Consider the following 16,063-nt stretch of genomic DNA (forward strand, 5'->3'; position numbering starts at 1 on the left):
TTTGCTTCACACACTCGTTCAATTTATTAATAGTTTTTTTATGTAATTATATAGGATGACAATTCAACACGGCATTTTATTCCACAAATACTCTAAAAAAATTATTAACTAATCAAAAGAGTGTAAAAAAAATAAAATAAAGTGAAAATCACAACATCCCTCGTCCCTCAGGCTCTCGTAATTGCATTTTTTTGGGGGTATCTATTTGAGTTCATTGATGAATTAATATATGAGTTGAGTATTAGGCTTGAGTTTCTCATGTCACGAATTCAACAAACAAAATTTAAATGAGTTTCAAGTCCAAATTGAATAGAACGGATTGGTCAAATTAAAACCAAACCATACAGATTAATTATTTGATTTGGGTTTCGGTTTGTGGATTAAAATGAAACGAACTAGACCATGCCAATTGTTTTAGTATCTTGAAATCAAATATAAAAGATTGATCAGCTCAAGTGGTTAATAACGTCTTATATCTCATTTGAAATCTTTGAATTCAAATTTCACCGTCTTAATATCGTTTGTGTAAAATAAAAAAGCTCAAATAATATATTTTGAAAAACTTTTTACAGAAAAAGAAAGTCGGCAATGATGCTCACCGAAGAAAATCAAAATAACAGAACCCGAAGAAAAATCAAAATAAAAGCACCCAAATGCAAAACCTAAAATTATTTACAAAATACCAAAATGAAATACACAGGTAAAATTGATTCTTGCGCACATGAGAATCCGATTTAAGGAGCCTTTCTCCCTTCTCTTCTTCTTCCCGTCGATTTTCTGATCCGAAGGGACACCGTCCTCCGCTCCACCACCGCCCACCGGTGTCTGTTTTCAGGAGCCAATCTAGGGTTCTCGAAGCTCCGTAAAATCCTCTCCTTTGGGTTCATCTTACAAATATTCATATGCCCAGACCCAGCAAAAAACGCCGCCATGGCTACCCACCTCCCAACAATCCCTCTTCTGCCAACCCAATTCACCATAAACGTCAACCCGCCAAGAAACTGCAGTCTTCCTCCAACCCAACTCACAGAACCCCCAATTCCCCAACCCCAATTCGCAAAACGCTCAATTCTTCAGCCGTAGCTCTTTTGCCGGCGGACCCACATACCCAAACCCCAGTAGCAAAGCGCCCAACCTTCGCCTCGTACCTCGACACTCCGAATCTGCCTCCGAAAATCGGACTTCTCTGCGAAATATTGGCCAAAACCCACACCCTTTCTGTTGAGGAACGGTTGGAGGAGACCGGTGTTAGAGTGACCCAAGAAGATGTTGAAGAGGTGCTCAAACTGTCCTACGGGTTCCCGGGCCCGTCAGTGAAGTTTTTCCGGTGGGCCGGTCGCCAGCTCAATGACGTTCACAGCCCCTATGCTTGGAACTTGCTTGTTGATCTTTTGGGCAAGAATTGCTTCTTTGATGCAATGTGGGATGCCATCAGTGCCATGGCGAAAGAAAGGTTACTCTCTTTGGCCACTTTTGCTTCTGTTTTTAGTAGCTATGTAGTTGCCAATCGTGTCAAAGAGGCTATTTCGACTTTTGAGTGTATGAGCCAATATGGTTGTCCTAGGGACATTGTGGCCTTGAATTCGCTTTTGAGTGCAATTTGCAGAGATGGCAAGACCGCCGATGCCGTTGAGTTTTTGCGTGTCGCCAAGGTTAAGATTAGGCCGGACCCTGACACCTATGCCATTTTGTTGGAGGGTTTGGAAAATGAAGGCAATGTGGATTGTGCTAGGCAGGTCTTTTCTGAGATGGTGATTGAAATCGGTTGGGACCCCAACAATGTTCCGGCTTATGATTCATTCTTGAATACTTTGCTTAAGGGACCTGACGGGATCCGTGAGGCGGTGAAGGTCTTTGAGACCTTAAAAAATAGGAGGTGTTATCCGGGGATCAGTTTTTTCAGGCTTGCGCTGGATGAGTGTGTCAAGAAGTGCGATTCTAGGGGAGCAGACACTCTCTGGCAGGCAATGGTAGGGAGAATTGGATGCCAACCTGATACGAGTATGTATAATTTGGTGATTTCTTTACATTGTCGTGATGGCAATGTTGATTTAGCAAAAAGGATGTTCGATGAGATGGTGTACAATGGGGCATTCCCGAATTCACAAACATATAACATGGTGTTTAAGCTTTTAATCAAGGATAGGAAGTTGAAGGAGGCTTCGGCATTGTTTACAGAGATGGTTAAAAATGAGTGTGTTCCAGAGCTTGCTAATTGTGACATAGCAGTAAGGATTTTCCTGGATTTTGGGGACCCTTACTTTGCTATAAAAGTTTGGAAGTGCATGATAGAGAATTACCATTCTGGCTTGGAGGATACAGGGAATTTGTTGGTTGTAGGGCTCCGCGATTTGAATAGGGTCCCAGAAGCTGTTAAGTACGCGGAGGATATGATTGCAAGAGGAATGAAGTTGGACTTTTCGACATTGTCAAAACTGAAACAGGACCTCTTCCGAGCAAGGAAGGAATACGTGTACAATGAGCTTTTGAGAAAGTGGAAAGCTCGATAGGTAGGTTCGAAATACTTGGAATCATACATGTTTGCTACATGGTTGCACTAGTTTTCCTATTCCATCTATGCTGTGTCAACTGATAGATGTAATTTCAGAGAGCCATTTTTCATAACGAGGATATTACTTCTTTTCATGTGAATGTAATTATCAGTTTGGCCATCTATTCTATTTAGACTTCTACTTCAGATGCAATGGCATTGTTGGTTATATAATTTGGTGAAAATTTATCCATCTATACTTTATATCTCTAGGCATGGTGAGGAAAATTTGATGTGTGTGTGTGTGTGTGTGTATCCTTTCCAAACAGAACCCTCAAATTATGTTAATCTGTGCTCAATATATGTGGACTGTTAACGGCGTCTCTTCAAATGGAGAAAATAAACTTGGAATGTGGATAAAACTCAAGATTATTATATGAAAGATATTAATATCCTTGGTTAGAGTCATAAATAGAAAAATTTATAAATTTTATGAGGAAAAAGGGTGGAATTTGTGGGGCATATATCCCAACATTAAATTCTGTTTATATAGGTGTTGTTTCCAAATTGTATGGTAATAAGAGTTATGAGGAAGAGAATGCTAAGGGGGAGTCTCCATGGACTCTGTTAGTTCATGTTTTTGGCACAATGTTTTATAATGTTGGCACGAGAATTGAGGTTAAACTGTGAAGATGTTTTTAGCACAATGTCATATAATGTTGGCGCAAGAATTGACATTAAACTGTGAGTTGGCAGAGAGACAATGAGAGAGAGTCCCCTTAGCACTTCTCCTCGAGGAAACATTACATAAACGATCAGCATACAGATTGATCCCTACGTAAATGATCAACTTCAAATTCTTTATTTAAAATTGTGCTAATAGGTAGCCACATAAGAAACTCCACTAATTCGTTGTAGTTAGTGTTCTTAAACTCACTCGTCCAAGTGCACTGTAAATGTTCTGATTTGTCTTTTATATTTGCTTTGCACTCTTCAAGTTATTTCCATTAAGCCTTGCTTTAAAGTTGGGTGCCAATAAAGGCACACAGAGACATTAATACCACAAACCTCACATCCTCTGGTTTCACAAAACCACACATTCATGTGAATCATGCTTCACTCACTCCTCGGGTAATTAGAAAATAATGTAAGCATAACTGAAACAAGGGAGGCAGCCTAATACAAATATCTCAGCTGCTGTTGCTGCATTTAGCCAAATATGCATCCCAGCCTTGACGACGGTATTCATGAGCCACCTCCGCAGGGTTTGCGGCTTTTATAATTCCACGACCCACAATTATGATGTCACTACCTCTATCGTAGATCACCTGAAACACAATATGTTTTGGTCACAACGCTGGCTCATAAAATAGTATAGTCATAACAAATGCAGGTCGAAATATAGACAAGTGATGTAAATGCCCCTTTGAGCAGCCTCAAACAACGGTATGAGCATCAAATCTCTCAAGTTATGGTTGCCAAACTGATACACAAGTAGTGTAGTATATAGTAAACTTACGGAGTTTGGAGTGTTATATTGCTGGCCAAGAGCATCACCACCGGTTACCATTTTCACTCCAGGAGTTGCCTGGATGAAAGCTGGATTTACTGGTGCCCCCGGCCATGATGCTGGGTTAACTGAAATGAAGCCAATCACAAAGTCAGAATGCTCCTCTGCTATCTTCACTGCGGCAGCTGTGTAATCTCCCTTTGCAAAGTTACCGGCTGAGCTCATTTCGGCAAGGAGCAACAGCCCCCTACCAAGTGGCAAACCCTACAAGAGAGAGAGAGTACACAAGTAGTAAACACTTAGGAAAAATTAATTCATCTGAGCAAAAATTTATGCAGAGCGAGCCATCAATCCAAAGTCGCAAACCTTCAACTTTAGTCCATCAACTATCCCGGGACCAGAGATTATATGACAGTTGACAATATCAGCCCAGTCCAGTATACGGAATATACCTCTGCAAACAGAAAAAACTGATAAGCTAAGGGAAATGATACTAACATACAGAAAAATAAGAAGAAAAAAAGCTGAGCCTGAGCCTCACCCTTCATACTGCATTGTTACTGTGTTACCAATGTCTGCGAACTTGCGATCTTCGAAAATTAGGAAATTATGTTTATCTGCAATCTTCAATTGGATAAGGCACGTATCAGCTATAACTTGACAATTGCTTTCAATCAACCAAAACATATTTGAAACTATATAAATTGAATACAGTCCTGCTCAGAAGAAAGCTATGACTTGACAATTACTAGGTTCCACCACTGATAATAATATGAATAATCAGTGCAATTATTTATTAGTGCATGACATTATATTTCTTTTGAATTAAAGCCATGGCTTTGAAAATGCAGGCTTAAAATGGATTTAGCAATCCATTCAGGCAAGTAATACCAAGGGGGAACACTATTGACTCAGATGTTCGTAAGGAAAGATCAAGCGGTTTTCCGGAAGCTTGCTCGATCTACCTAAAACTCAAGCAGCAATTAAGAACATCTGTTAACAAGTTACTATCTCCATCTGCAGCAACATTCACATCAATGCCATCAAGAAATTATAAAATCTACATGAACCAGCAGCCATAAATCATGATTAATATCAAGTTGCATTACAAAACATGAAGAAAAAATGTTTAGAAACATACCGAGCGAAGTTTAGAGCCAAAATCCGGGGTGAAGTCAGGCAATATATCAACATGGGTTTTGAGTAAACAAATCTCCGGCCCAACCTGCATTAAAATGTTTACATCATAGAATCAGTGACCATCACAACAATAGATATTCAACTATCCCCGTTCTTTTCTTATTCAATTCACTTCCCTCTCTCATCACAGATTGTTCAAATTTACAAGGCACCTGCCTTTGTCTACATACTACTGTCAAAAGTGCATTTACAAATCTAGCAACAAATACATCAACAACAACAACAACAACAACAAAGCCTTTTCCCACTAAGTGGGGTCGGCTATATGAATCCTAGAACGCCATTGCGCTCGGTTTTGTGTCATGTCATCCGTTAGATCCAAGTACTCTAAGTCTTTTCTTAGAGTCTCTTCCAAAGTTTTCCTAGGTCTTCCTCTACCCCTTCGGCCCTGAACCTCTGTCCCGTAGTCACATCTTCGAACCGGAGCGTCAGTCGGCCTTCTTTGCACATGTCCAAATCACCGGAGGCGATTTTCTCTCATCTTTCCTACAATTTCGGCTACTCCTACTTTACCTCGGATATCCTCATTCCCAATCTTATCCTTTCTCGTGTGCCCACACATCCCACGAAGCATCCTCATCTCCGCTACACCCATTTTGTGTACGTGTTGATGCTTCACCGCCCAACATTCTGTGCCATACAACATCGTTGGCCTTATTGCCGTCCTATAAAATTTTCCCTTGAGCTTCAGTGGCCTACGACGGTCACACAACACGCCGGATGCGCTCTTACACTTCATCCATCCAGCTCGTATTCTATGGTTGAGATTTCCATCTAATTCTCCGTTCTCTTGCAAGATAGATCCTAGGTAGCGAAAACGGTCGCTTTTTGTGATCTTCGCTAGATTGCTCCGGTCATTAGTGTGGATAAGTATATAAATGGATAGAGATAGGAAAGCAAACACAAGATGTACGTGGTTCACCCAGATTGGCTACGTCCACGGAATAGAAGAGTTCTCATTAATTGTGAAGGGTTTACACAAGTACATAGGTTCAAGCTCTCCTTTAGTGAGTACAAGTGAATGATTTAGTACAAATGACATTAGGAAATATTGTGGGAGAATGATCTCGTAATCACGAAACTTCTAAGTATCGGAGTGTGGTGTCGTCTTGACTTGCCTTATCTGTCTCATAGGTAGATGTGGCATCTTCTCTGGAAGTACTTTTCCTCCATCCAGGGGTGGTATCTTTAACTGGTGGAGATGCACAAGGTAATGTATCAATTTCACTTGAAGCTTACTTGTAGTTTCAGGCTTGGTCAAGCGCGATACAAACCATGTAGTAGGAGTCCCCCAAGTCGCCGAGCTAGGGGGTCTGCTGAAAGAGGTGACAGACAAGGTAAGCAATCAGAGCTCCGACTGATTGTTCACCTTCTCCCCATCTTGCAACAGCATGAAGGATAAAGAGAAGAAAAATGAGAAGAGATGATACGAGATACTTTTGCTTTTGAAGAAGTAACTTTCCACAGGCTTATTCTTGAACTGAGCTGGAGGGTTTTCTGGTTTCCTCCAGAGTATAAGGCCGACTGAAGAATTTGAGGGTCAAAACAAGTCCATCAAATCTAGAGTACGTTCCACCCTGCTGATATGGGATACTTTTGCTTTTGACAGAGTAATGGATGTATCGGCACGTGTGCTGTTACGCTTGTCTCCACATGCTTCCTTGTATCCTTCGCACTTGCCCTATCTGTTCCTCAAGCAGATGCAGAATCTTCCCTGGAAACATAAGATGTTGAAGATGAGTACTCGAGAGCAATGTCAGGTAAGTAATCAGGTAAGGGGTTCCAGGCAGTCAGTTCCTGGCTGGAAGCTTGATTCCAAGTGCTGACTGATTGCTCTCTTTCTCCTTGTCTTGCAGGTAAAAACAAGGCCAAAGGAAAAGACAGGGAAAAAGCATGATATGGGATACTCTTGCTTTTAACCCTAATGATATGAGATATTCTTGCTCTAGTATAGCTTGTTTGCAGAGGTATTATCGGGGGGAAAGAAAGCTGAATATTTCGAAAGGCTTCGTTGGGAGTGCCCTCTCAGATATGATGAAGGGTTGAGCATTTTTGCAGGTCTGCCTGTCCGTTGGGGAGGGAGGTCGACATATATAGGCGTCTCCCTAACAACAAGTAGTAATGCTATTCCTTTACCCTGCTTGGTCATAGCACGGTAGTGGGAGCTGTCAGTTTCACATGTTTTAACTCTGTCAGAGCACTTTGAAAAAGTGGTCTGTGGTATCTGGCTCTCGAGATTCGGAGAACGATGCCTCTTCGATTTTTGAGAAAGCAATCATGCTGGGGGTCTGGCTCTCGAGATTCGGAGAGCAGTGTCTCTTCGATTTTTAAGGAAGTAATCATGTTGGGAGTCTGGCTCTCGAGATTCGGAGGGCGGTGCCTCTTCGATTTTGGAGCAAGCAATCTTGTTGGGAGTGTTGTCTCGAATTTGAGTAAAGGTTGGGCATGTTTACTAGTCTACCTTGCCACGAAGCACAAAGGTTGACACACAGGGACTTTCCAATTATCCAGCAATGGTACTGTTCCTTTACCCTCTCTTCGATTTTGAGAAAGTAGTCATGTTGGGAGTCTGGCTCTCGAGATTCGGAGGACGGTGCCTCTTCGATTTTGGAGCAAGCAATCTTGTTGGGAGTTTTCTCGAATGTGAGTAAAGGTTGGGCATGTTTGCTAGTCTACCTTGCCACGAAGCACAGAGGTTGACACACAGGGACTTTCCAATTATCCAGCAGTGGTACTGTTCCTTTACCCTTGTGGGTAATAATATGGTAGCTAGACCTTCAAAATTTATGTGTCTAAACTTTGTTAGTGCTGTTTCTTTGCTATTCTTTTACCTTTCTTGGTCAGAGCGATGTAGTGGGAGCTGCAAGCTTCACGTGCTCAACTTTGGCAGAGAACTTTGGCAAAGTTATCTGTGGTACCCATGAGCTATTGTTGCGTGTGGGAAGTGGGTAATTGAACAGTAAGATTCATGTGCTTTCTACTTCACCAGAAATCTTCGACAGAATGCCCATAATTTCTGCAAAGCTGAGTGTGCGTGTGACAGGTGCTGACAAGGCTAGAAAAGTAGGTGCCTCTTCGATTTCTGAGATCGGCCCTCGTGGTCTCTGAGCAGCCCAGCTTTTGAGAAAGCGAGCGCCTCTTCGATTGATTCGGAGAACGATGCCTCATCGATTTTTGAGAAAGCAATCATGCTGGGGGTCTGGCTCTCGAAGATTCGGGGAGCAGTGTCTCTTCGATTTTTGAGAAAGTAATCATGTTGGGAGTCTGGCTCTCGAGATTCGGAAGGCGGTGCCTCTTCGATTTTGGAGCAAGCAATCTTGTTGGGAGTGTTTTCTCGAATGTGAGTAAAGGTTGGGCATGTTTGCTAGTCTACCTTGCCACGAAGCACAGAGGTTGACCCACAGGGACTTTCCAATTATCCAGCAATGGTACTGTTCCTTTACCCTCTCTTCGATTTTTAATAAAGTAGTCATGTTGGGAGTTTGGCTCTCGAGATTCGGAGGACGGTGCCTCTTCGATTTTGGAGCAAGCAATCTTATTGGGAGTGTTTTCTCGAATGTGAGTAAAGATTGGGCATGTTTGCTAGTCTACCTTGCCACGAAGCACAGAGGTTGACACACAGGGACTTTCCAATTATCCAGCAGTGGTACTGTTCCTTTACCCTTGTGGGTAATAATATGGTAGCTAAACCTTCAAAATTTATGGGTCTAAACTTTGTTAGTGCTGTTTCTTTGCTATTCTTTTACCCTTCTTGGTCAGAGCGATGTAGTGGGAGCTGCAAACTTCACGTGCTCAACTTTGGCAGAGAACTTTGGCAAAGTTATCTGTGGTACCCATGGGCTATTGTTGCGTGTGGGAAGTGGGTGATTGAACAGTAAGATTCATGTGTTTTCTACTTCCCCAGAAGTCTTCGACAGAATGCCCATAATTTCCGCAAAGCTGAGTGTGCGTGTGACAGGTGCTGACAAGGCTGGAAAAGTAGGTGCCTCTTCGATTTCTGAGATCGGCCCTCGTGGTCTCTGGGGAGCCCAGCTTTTGAGAAAGCGAGCGCCTCTTCGATTTCTGAGATCGGCCTTCGTGGTCTTTGAGCAGCCCAACTTTTGAGAAAGCAAAAGCCTCTTCGATTTCTGAGATCAACCCTCGTGATCTCTAAGCAGCTCAGCTTTTGAGAAAGCAAACGCCTCTTCGATTTCTGAGCAGGCGCCTCTTCGATTTCTGAAGCTCCGTCGAGTGCAGATTTTTATAGGGGCTGGCATTAAGTTCTAAAGCACACTTGAATCTCCACCAGTAGAAGCTTCATTCTTGCACTTCTAAGATCTTGATTTGTCCGACCTCTTCTCTCTTCAACACCTTTGAAAATGTCTGGCCCCTCCGACCGTCGTTTTGACTTGAACCTTGTTGAAGAGGCAGCCCCGCCTTCTCCAGACAACATATGGCGCCCATCCTTCGTCTCCCCTACTGGTCCTCTTACCGTTGGGGATTCCGTGATGAAGAATGATATGACCGCTGCGGTGGTGGCCAGGAACCTTCTCACTCCCAAAGATAACAGACTACTTTCCAAACGGTCTGATGAGTTAGCTGTTAAGGATTCGCTGGCTCTCAGTGTTCAGTGTGCAGGTTCTGTGTCTAATATGGCCCAACGCCTATTTGCTCGAACCCGCCAAGTTGAATCATTGGCGGCTGAAGTGATGAGTCTCAAACAGGAGATTAGAGGGCTCCAGCATGAGAATAAACAGTTGCACCGGCTCGCACATGACTATGCTACAAACATGAAGAGGAAGCTTGACCAGATGAAGGAAACTGATGGTCAGGTTTTACTTGATCATCAGAGATTTGTGGGTTTGTTCCAAAGGCATTTATTGCCTTCGTCTTCTGGGGCTGTACCGCGTAATGAAGCTCCAAATGATCAACCTCTGATGCCTCCTCCTTCTAGGGTTCTGTCCAGTACTGAGGCTCCAAATGATCCCCCTCCGGTGCCTTCTCTTTCTGGGGCTCTACCGACTGCTGAGACTTCTCCTAAGCAACCTTTGTGAAGGCTCCCTCTTGTGTGTTTATTTTGACTCATGTATATGTACATATTTGTAGCTTATCGGGGATATCAATAAATAAGCTTTCCTTCATTTCAACGTATTGTGTTAAATACACCAAAGCCTTCTTCGCTAAGTTCTTTGAATTTTCTTTTGTTGAAGCTTGTATGTTGAAGCTTTCTGAGTGGAGCATGTAGGTTGGGGTAGTGTTCCCTTAATTTCCCGAGTGAGGAAAACTTCTCAGTTGGAGACTTGGAAAATCCAAGTCACTGAGTGGGATCGGCTATATGAATCTTAGAACGCCATTGTGCTCGATCTTGTGTTATGTCCTTCGTTAGATCCAAGTACTCTAAGTCTTTTCTTAGAGTCTCTTCCAAAGTTTTCCTAGGTCTTCCTCTACCCCTTCGGCCCTGAACCTCTGTCCCATAGTCGCATCTTCTAATCGGAGCGTCAGTAGGCCTTCTTTGCACATGTCCAAACCACCGTAACCGATTTTCTCTCATCTTTCCTTCAATTTCGGCTACTCCTACTTTACCCCGGATATCCTCATTCCTAATCTTATCCTTTCTCGTGTGCCCACACATCCAACGAAGCATCCTCATCTCCGCTACACCCATTTTGTGTACGTGTTGATGTTTCACCGCCCAACATTCTGTGCCATACAGCATCGCCGGCCTTATTGCCGTCCTATAAAATTTTCCCTTGAGCTTCAGTGGCATACGGCGGTCACACAACACGCCGGATGCACTCTTCCACTTCATCCATCCAGCTTGTATTCTATGGTTGAGATCTCCATCTAATTCTCCGTTCTTTTGCAAGATAGATCCTAGGTAACGAAAACGGTCGCTCTTTGGTATTTCTTGATCTCCGATCCTCACCCCTAACTCGTTTTGGCCTCCATTTGCACTGAACTTGCACTCCATATATTCTGTCTTTGATCGGCTTAGGCGAAGACCTTTAGATTCCAACACTTCTCTCCAAAGGTTAAGCTTTGCATTTACCCCTTCCTGAGTTTCATCTATCAACACTATATCGTCTGCGAAAAGCATACACCAAGGAATATCATCTTGAATATGTCCTGTTAACTCATCCATTACCAACGCAAAAAGGTAAGGACTTAAGGATGAGCCTTGATGTAATCCTACAGTTATGGGAAAGCTTTCGGTTTGTCCTTCATGAGTTCTTACGGCAGTCTTTGCTCCTTCATACATATCCTTTATAGCTTGGATATATGCTACTCGTACTCCTTTCTTCTCTAAAATCCTCCAAAGAATGTCTCTTGGGACCCTATCATACGCTTTTTCCAAATCTATAAAGACCATGTGTAAATCCTTTTTCCCATCTCTATATCTTTCCATCAATCTTCGTAAGAGATAGATTGCCTCCATGGTTGAGCGCCCTGGCATGAACCCGAATTGGTTGTCCGAAACCCGTGTCTCTTGCCTCAATCTATGCTCAATGACTCTCTCCCAGAGCTTCATTGTATGACTCATTAGCTTAATACCCCTATAGTTCATGCAATTTTGTACGTCGCCCTTATTCTTGTAGATAGGCACCAAAGTGCTCGTTCGCCACTCATTTGGCATCTTCTTCGTTTTCAAAATCCTATTGAAAAGGTCAGTGAGCCATGTTATACCTGTCTCTCCCAAAAGTTTCCACACTTCGATTGGTATATCGTCTGGGCCTATTGCTTTTTTATGCTTCATCTTCTTCAAAGCTACAACCACTTCTTCCTTCCGGATTCGACGATAAAAAGAGTAGTTTCTACACTCTTCTGAGTTACTCAACTCCCCTAAAGAAGCACTCATTTCATGTCCTTCATTGAAAAGATTATGAAAATAACCTCTCCATCTGTCTTTAACCGCGTTCTCTGTAGCAAGAACCTTTCCATCCTCATCCTTGATGCACCTCACTTGGTTTAGGTCCCTTGTCTTCTTTTCCCTTGCTCTAGATAGTTTATAGATATCCAACTCTCCTTCTTTGGTATCTAGTCGTTTATACATATCGTCGTAAGCCGCTAACTTAGCTTCTCTGACAGCTTTCTTCACCTCTTGCTTCGCTTTTCTATACCTTTCACCATTTTCATCGGTCCTCTCCTTGTATAAGGCTTTACAACATTCCTTCTTAGCCTTCACCTTCGTTTGTACCTCCTCATTCCACCACCAAGATTCCTTTTGGTGTGGGGCAAAGCCCTTGGACTCTCCTAATACCTCTTTTGCTACTTTTCGGATACAACTAGCCATGGAATCCCACATTTGGCTAGCTTCCCCCTCTCTATCCCACACACATTGGGTGATTACCTTCTCTTTGAAAATTGCTTGTTTTTCTTCTTTTAGATTCCACCATCTAGTCCTTGAGCACTTCCAAGTCTTGTTCTTTTGTCTTACTCTTTTGATATGTACATCCATCACCAACAAGCGATGTTGATTAGCCACGTTCTCTCCTGGTATAACTTTGCAATCCTTACAAGTTATACGATCCCCTTTCCTCATTAGAAGAAAATCTATTTGTGTTTTTGACGACCCACTCTTGTAGGTGATCACATGTTCTTCTCTCTTCTTAAAGAAGGTGTTGGCTAACAAGAGATCATATGCCATTGCAAAATCCAAGATAGCTTCCCCATCCTCGTTTCTCTCCCCAAAACCATGGCCACCATGAAAACCTCCATAGTTGCCTGTCTCCCTGCCCACGTGTCCATTTAAATCTCCTCCTATAAATAACTTCTCCGTCTGAGCAATTCCTTGCACCAAGTCTCCAAGATCTTCCCAAAATTTCTCCTTCGAACTCGTATCCAACCGTACTTGAGGTGCGTACGCACTAATCACATTGATAAGTTCTTGTCCTATTACAATCTTGATTGCCATGATTCTATCTCCTACCCTCTTGACATCTACAACATCTTGTACCAAGGTCTTGTCCACGATGATGCCAACACCGTTTCTCGTTCTATTTGTGCCCGAATACCAAAGTTTAAACCCTGAGTTTTCTAGATCCTTTGCCTTACTACCAACCCACTTAGTTTCTTGTAGGCACATAATATTTATCCTTCTCCTCACCATAACTTCCACTACTTCCATAGATTTTCCCGTTAAGGTTCCTATATTCCACGTTCCTAAACGCATTTTGCTCTCTTGAACTCTACCCTTCTGTCCTAGCTTCTTCACCCTCCCCCGTCTAATAGGATCAAAGTACTTCTTTTGTGTGTCCCGGGTAAAGTTGATAGGAGCATATGCTCCCAAACAACTTTGAGTGGAGTCGTTCGAAAAGAAGTTTCTATGGCCCCCTTGCTCATTTAACACTGCATCCGGGTGCCGATGGAGATACAGCGACCCTTGCTCACTTATCACTGTGCTCAGGCCACACAGCACGCCACTTACGGGTGACACCCTAGCTTTAGCGCGATTTTGTTCTGGATTCATTTTCATAAGGATTCGACGTGATCATGGAGTGCCAGCTGTCGACTACCTGACGCCCTCCCCCTCCTCCTTTATCCTGGCTTGGGACCAGCCATGTAAGACATAGGCGGAGTTTAGCAACAAATACATATTTAAATAAAATAGTACAACAACAAAAAACCCAGTTAGAAATTTAGAATATCATATTACCAGAATATCACAACCAACAGTGGCACAATAAGTTAATTTCGAATTTTTATCAAAAAATTCTATGCTGCTCTGAAATATATCCTATAGTGCAGGTGTTAAACCGTTCAATCTTAGTCATTGTATCTTCGACCGAAGATCTAACAGTCGAATTTGACCAAGATCTAACGGTAAAAAAAAGTTTGGCTCCGGAGTATATTAGAAAATCTATATCCGAATCGTGAAAAATTAACCTCATCCGGATCATGAAACCATTTGTCTAACTCCAACCCTGCAAAGGTTTAAGCTTGCACATGGACATAGTGTAGCTTCCTACATGGCAGTTCCTAGTCCAACTTCTTGGTAACACCCACGTGTATATTTATAACACTTGGCTCCAACAATACAGTTAAATTACAGTGCTTTCATATATTTTCCGGGAAAATTAAAAGATTCCGAGAAAATCCAAGAAAATCTCACCTTCTCAGCTATGTCGAGCAACTCCTTGGCAGTCGCAACATCGGCAGCCACACATAGATTGCTCTGCTTCTGCACCATCACCTCAAAAAGCCTCTTCCCCGTCGGATTCTTTGACACCTTCGCTCTCTCCTCCAGCGCCAAACCCCTAACCTTCACTTTCTCCACACTGTTCGGCACAACCGGCGGCGCCGCCACCTTCCGATTCTCCTCCAAAAACTTCAAAACAATCAACTCCGTCTCCTCCCCGACCTTCCCCTTCTCCTTCAACACCCTCACCATCTCGCTCAACCGAAACAGCGAGTGCAGTCGAATCCCATTCTCCTCCAAATTCTCCCTCCCGCCCTGTTCCCGGTCGATCAGTACAACAGCGTCTTCGACCTTCAGACCGGCGGCGCGTAGGGGCGCAGCCGTCTCCAAAACCGATCCGCCGCTAGTAACCAAGTCCTCGATTATGAGGCAGACTTGGTCTGGCTTGAAGACGCCTTCGATGGCCTTGGCGGTGCCGTAGTCCTTGACCTCCTTGCGGCGCATGAGCATGGGGAGGTCATTGGACGTGCTGATGCAGGTGGCGATTGGGAGGGCGGTGTAGGGGACGCCACAGATGAGGTCGTAGCGCGTGGAGCAGGGGACGGTGGCGATTAGGGTTTGGGAAATTTGGCTGAGGAGGGTGGGGTAAGATACGATGAGGCGGAGGTCTATGTAGATTGGGGAGGAGATGCCGGATTTGAGTTTGAAGTTGCCGAACTTGACGGCGGAGATGTCGTGGAGTTGGAGGATGAGGGACTCGGTGGACGGCAAAGATGCCATTTTTGATAAGACGGTGGCGGCGGATTGGGAAGAGAAGAAGGAGAGTTCGTGGAGAGAGTGAGCAGCGAGCGCACGCAGTGGCTTTTGCGTACGGAATAAATAGAGAAGATGCTGAAATGTGATTAAAGCAAAATGAAAAAGGCAAAAAGGTTTTACAAACTTTTTTTTTATTTAAAAACACTTAATTAATTTTTTTTCTTCTTTTTAAAAAAAAAATCAGCTGATGATTTCATCTCTTCACAAGGTCGAGAAGATTCAAAAAAGCATTTCAGCAACTCCTGAAATGTAATTAATTTTTTTAATTATAAATACAAAATGTTGTGGTAATGGGTAATGAGAAGTGTTGCTCTTGCACACTATGTTCAAAACCCGGCTCCCTAATATAACATCTAATCTAGTAACTTTAACGTTTTACAAAAAAAAAAATTGTTTAAAAATTCAGTTGACTTATATTGAATTTTTGCGTTTGATGACAGAATCATAATTAAGGTAAAGTTTGTTAACATCTGTTTCTTCACAAATTATCGCCATATTTATTCATAAATTATCGAAAATCATTTTTTCATAAATTACAGAAAACTGATTCTTCATAATAACATAGTTTTTACTTGGCTGCAGTGCAAAGTAGAATATAATTATTTAAAAGTCCAATTATTTTTAAAAAGTATATAATAGAGATTGTACGATAATTGTTTTTAGGTTTGAGAAAATGTGGATAATTTATGAAGAAGTAGTAGCCGAAAATTTATGAAAAAACAGTCGATGGTGCCATCAAATTTTAACTTAATCACAATATTGTCACAACAATTAAAATTTAATATAATACAATGTTGTCACCGCTTTCTTGTTTTTTGTCCTTTTTACTAATAAAAGTTCATTAAGTATTTTTTATTAAAATTTTGTTATCTAAGGCAGTGTTCTAAAAAACGTCCTAGACGGCGGGCCGGGCGGCTAGGCGGGCCGGGCG

General features: G+C 42.6%; 2 protein-coding genes across 2 annotated transcripts; one reads left to right on the forward strand and one right to left on the reverse strand.

The window, feature by feature from the left end:
* The first annotated feature begins 583 nt into the window (after positions 1-583).
* Positions 584-2,698, forward strand: LOC103444183 (pentatricopeptide repeat-containing protein At1g77360, mitochondrial-like). The gene has a single exon (XM_008383102.4). The coding sequence runs from the start codon at positions 903-905 to the stop codon at positions 2,508-2,510; it is 1,608 nt and encodes a 535-aa protein (XP_008381324.3). The 5' UTR covers positions 584-902; the 3' UTR covers positions 2,511-2,698.
* Positions 2,699-3,456: 758 nt separating this feature from the next.
* Positions 3,457-15,232, reverse strand: LOC103444184 (uridine 5'-monophosphate synthase). The gene is made up of 6 exons (XM_029108581.2): positions 14,290-15,232; positions 5,143-5,226; positions 4,543-4,625; positions 4,368-4,455; positions 4,011-4,265; positions 3,457-3,819 (listed from the first exon to the last, which is right to left on the reverse strand). Exons 1-6 carry the CDS (start codon positions 15,094-15,096, stop codon positions 3,682-3,684), a joined length of 1,455 nt encoding a protein of 484 aa, XP_028964414.2. The 5' UTR covers positions 15,097-15,232; the 3' UTR covers positions 3,457-3,681.
* Positions 15,233-16,063: the final 831 nt, after the last annotated feature.

The sequence above is a fragment of the Malus domestica genome, chromosome 09 (genome assembly GCF_042453785.1).
Source record: "Malus domestica chromosome 09, GDT2T_hap1".
NCBI classification, from domain to species: domain Eukaryota; kingdom Viridiplantae; phylum Streptophyta; class Magnoliopsida; order Rosales; family Rosaceae; genus Malus; species Malus domestica.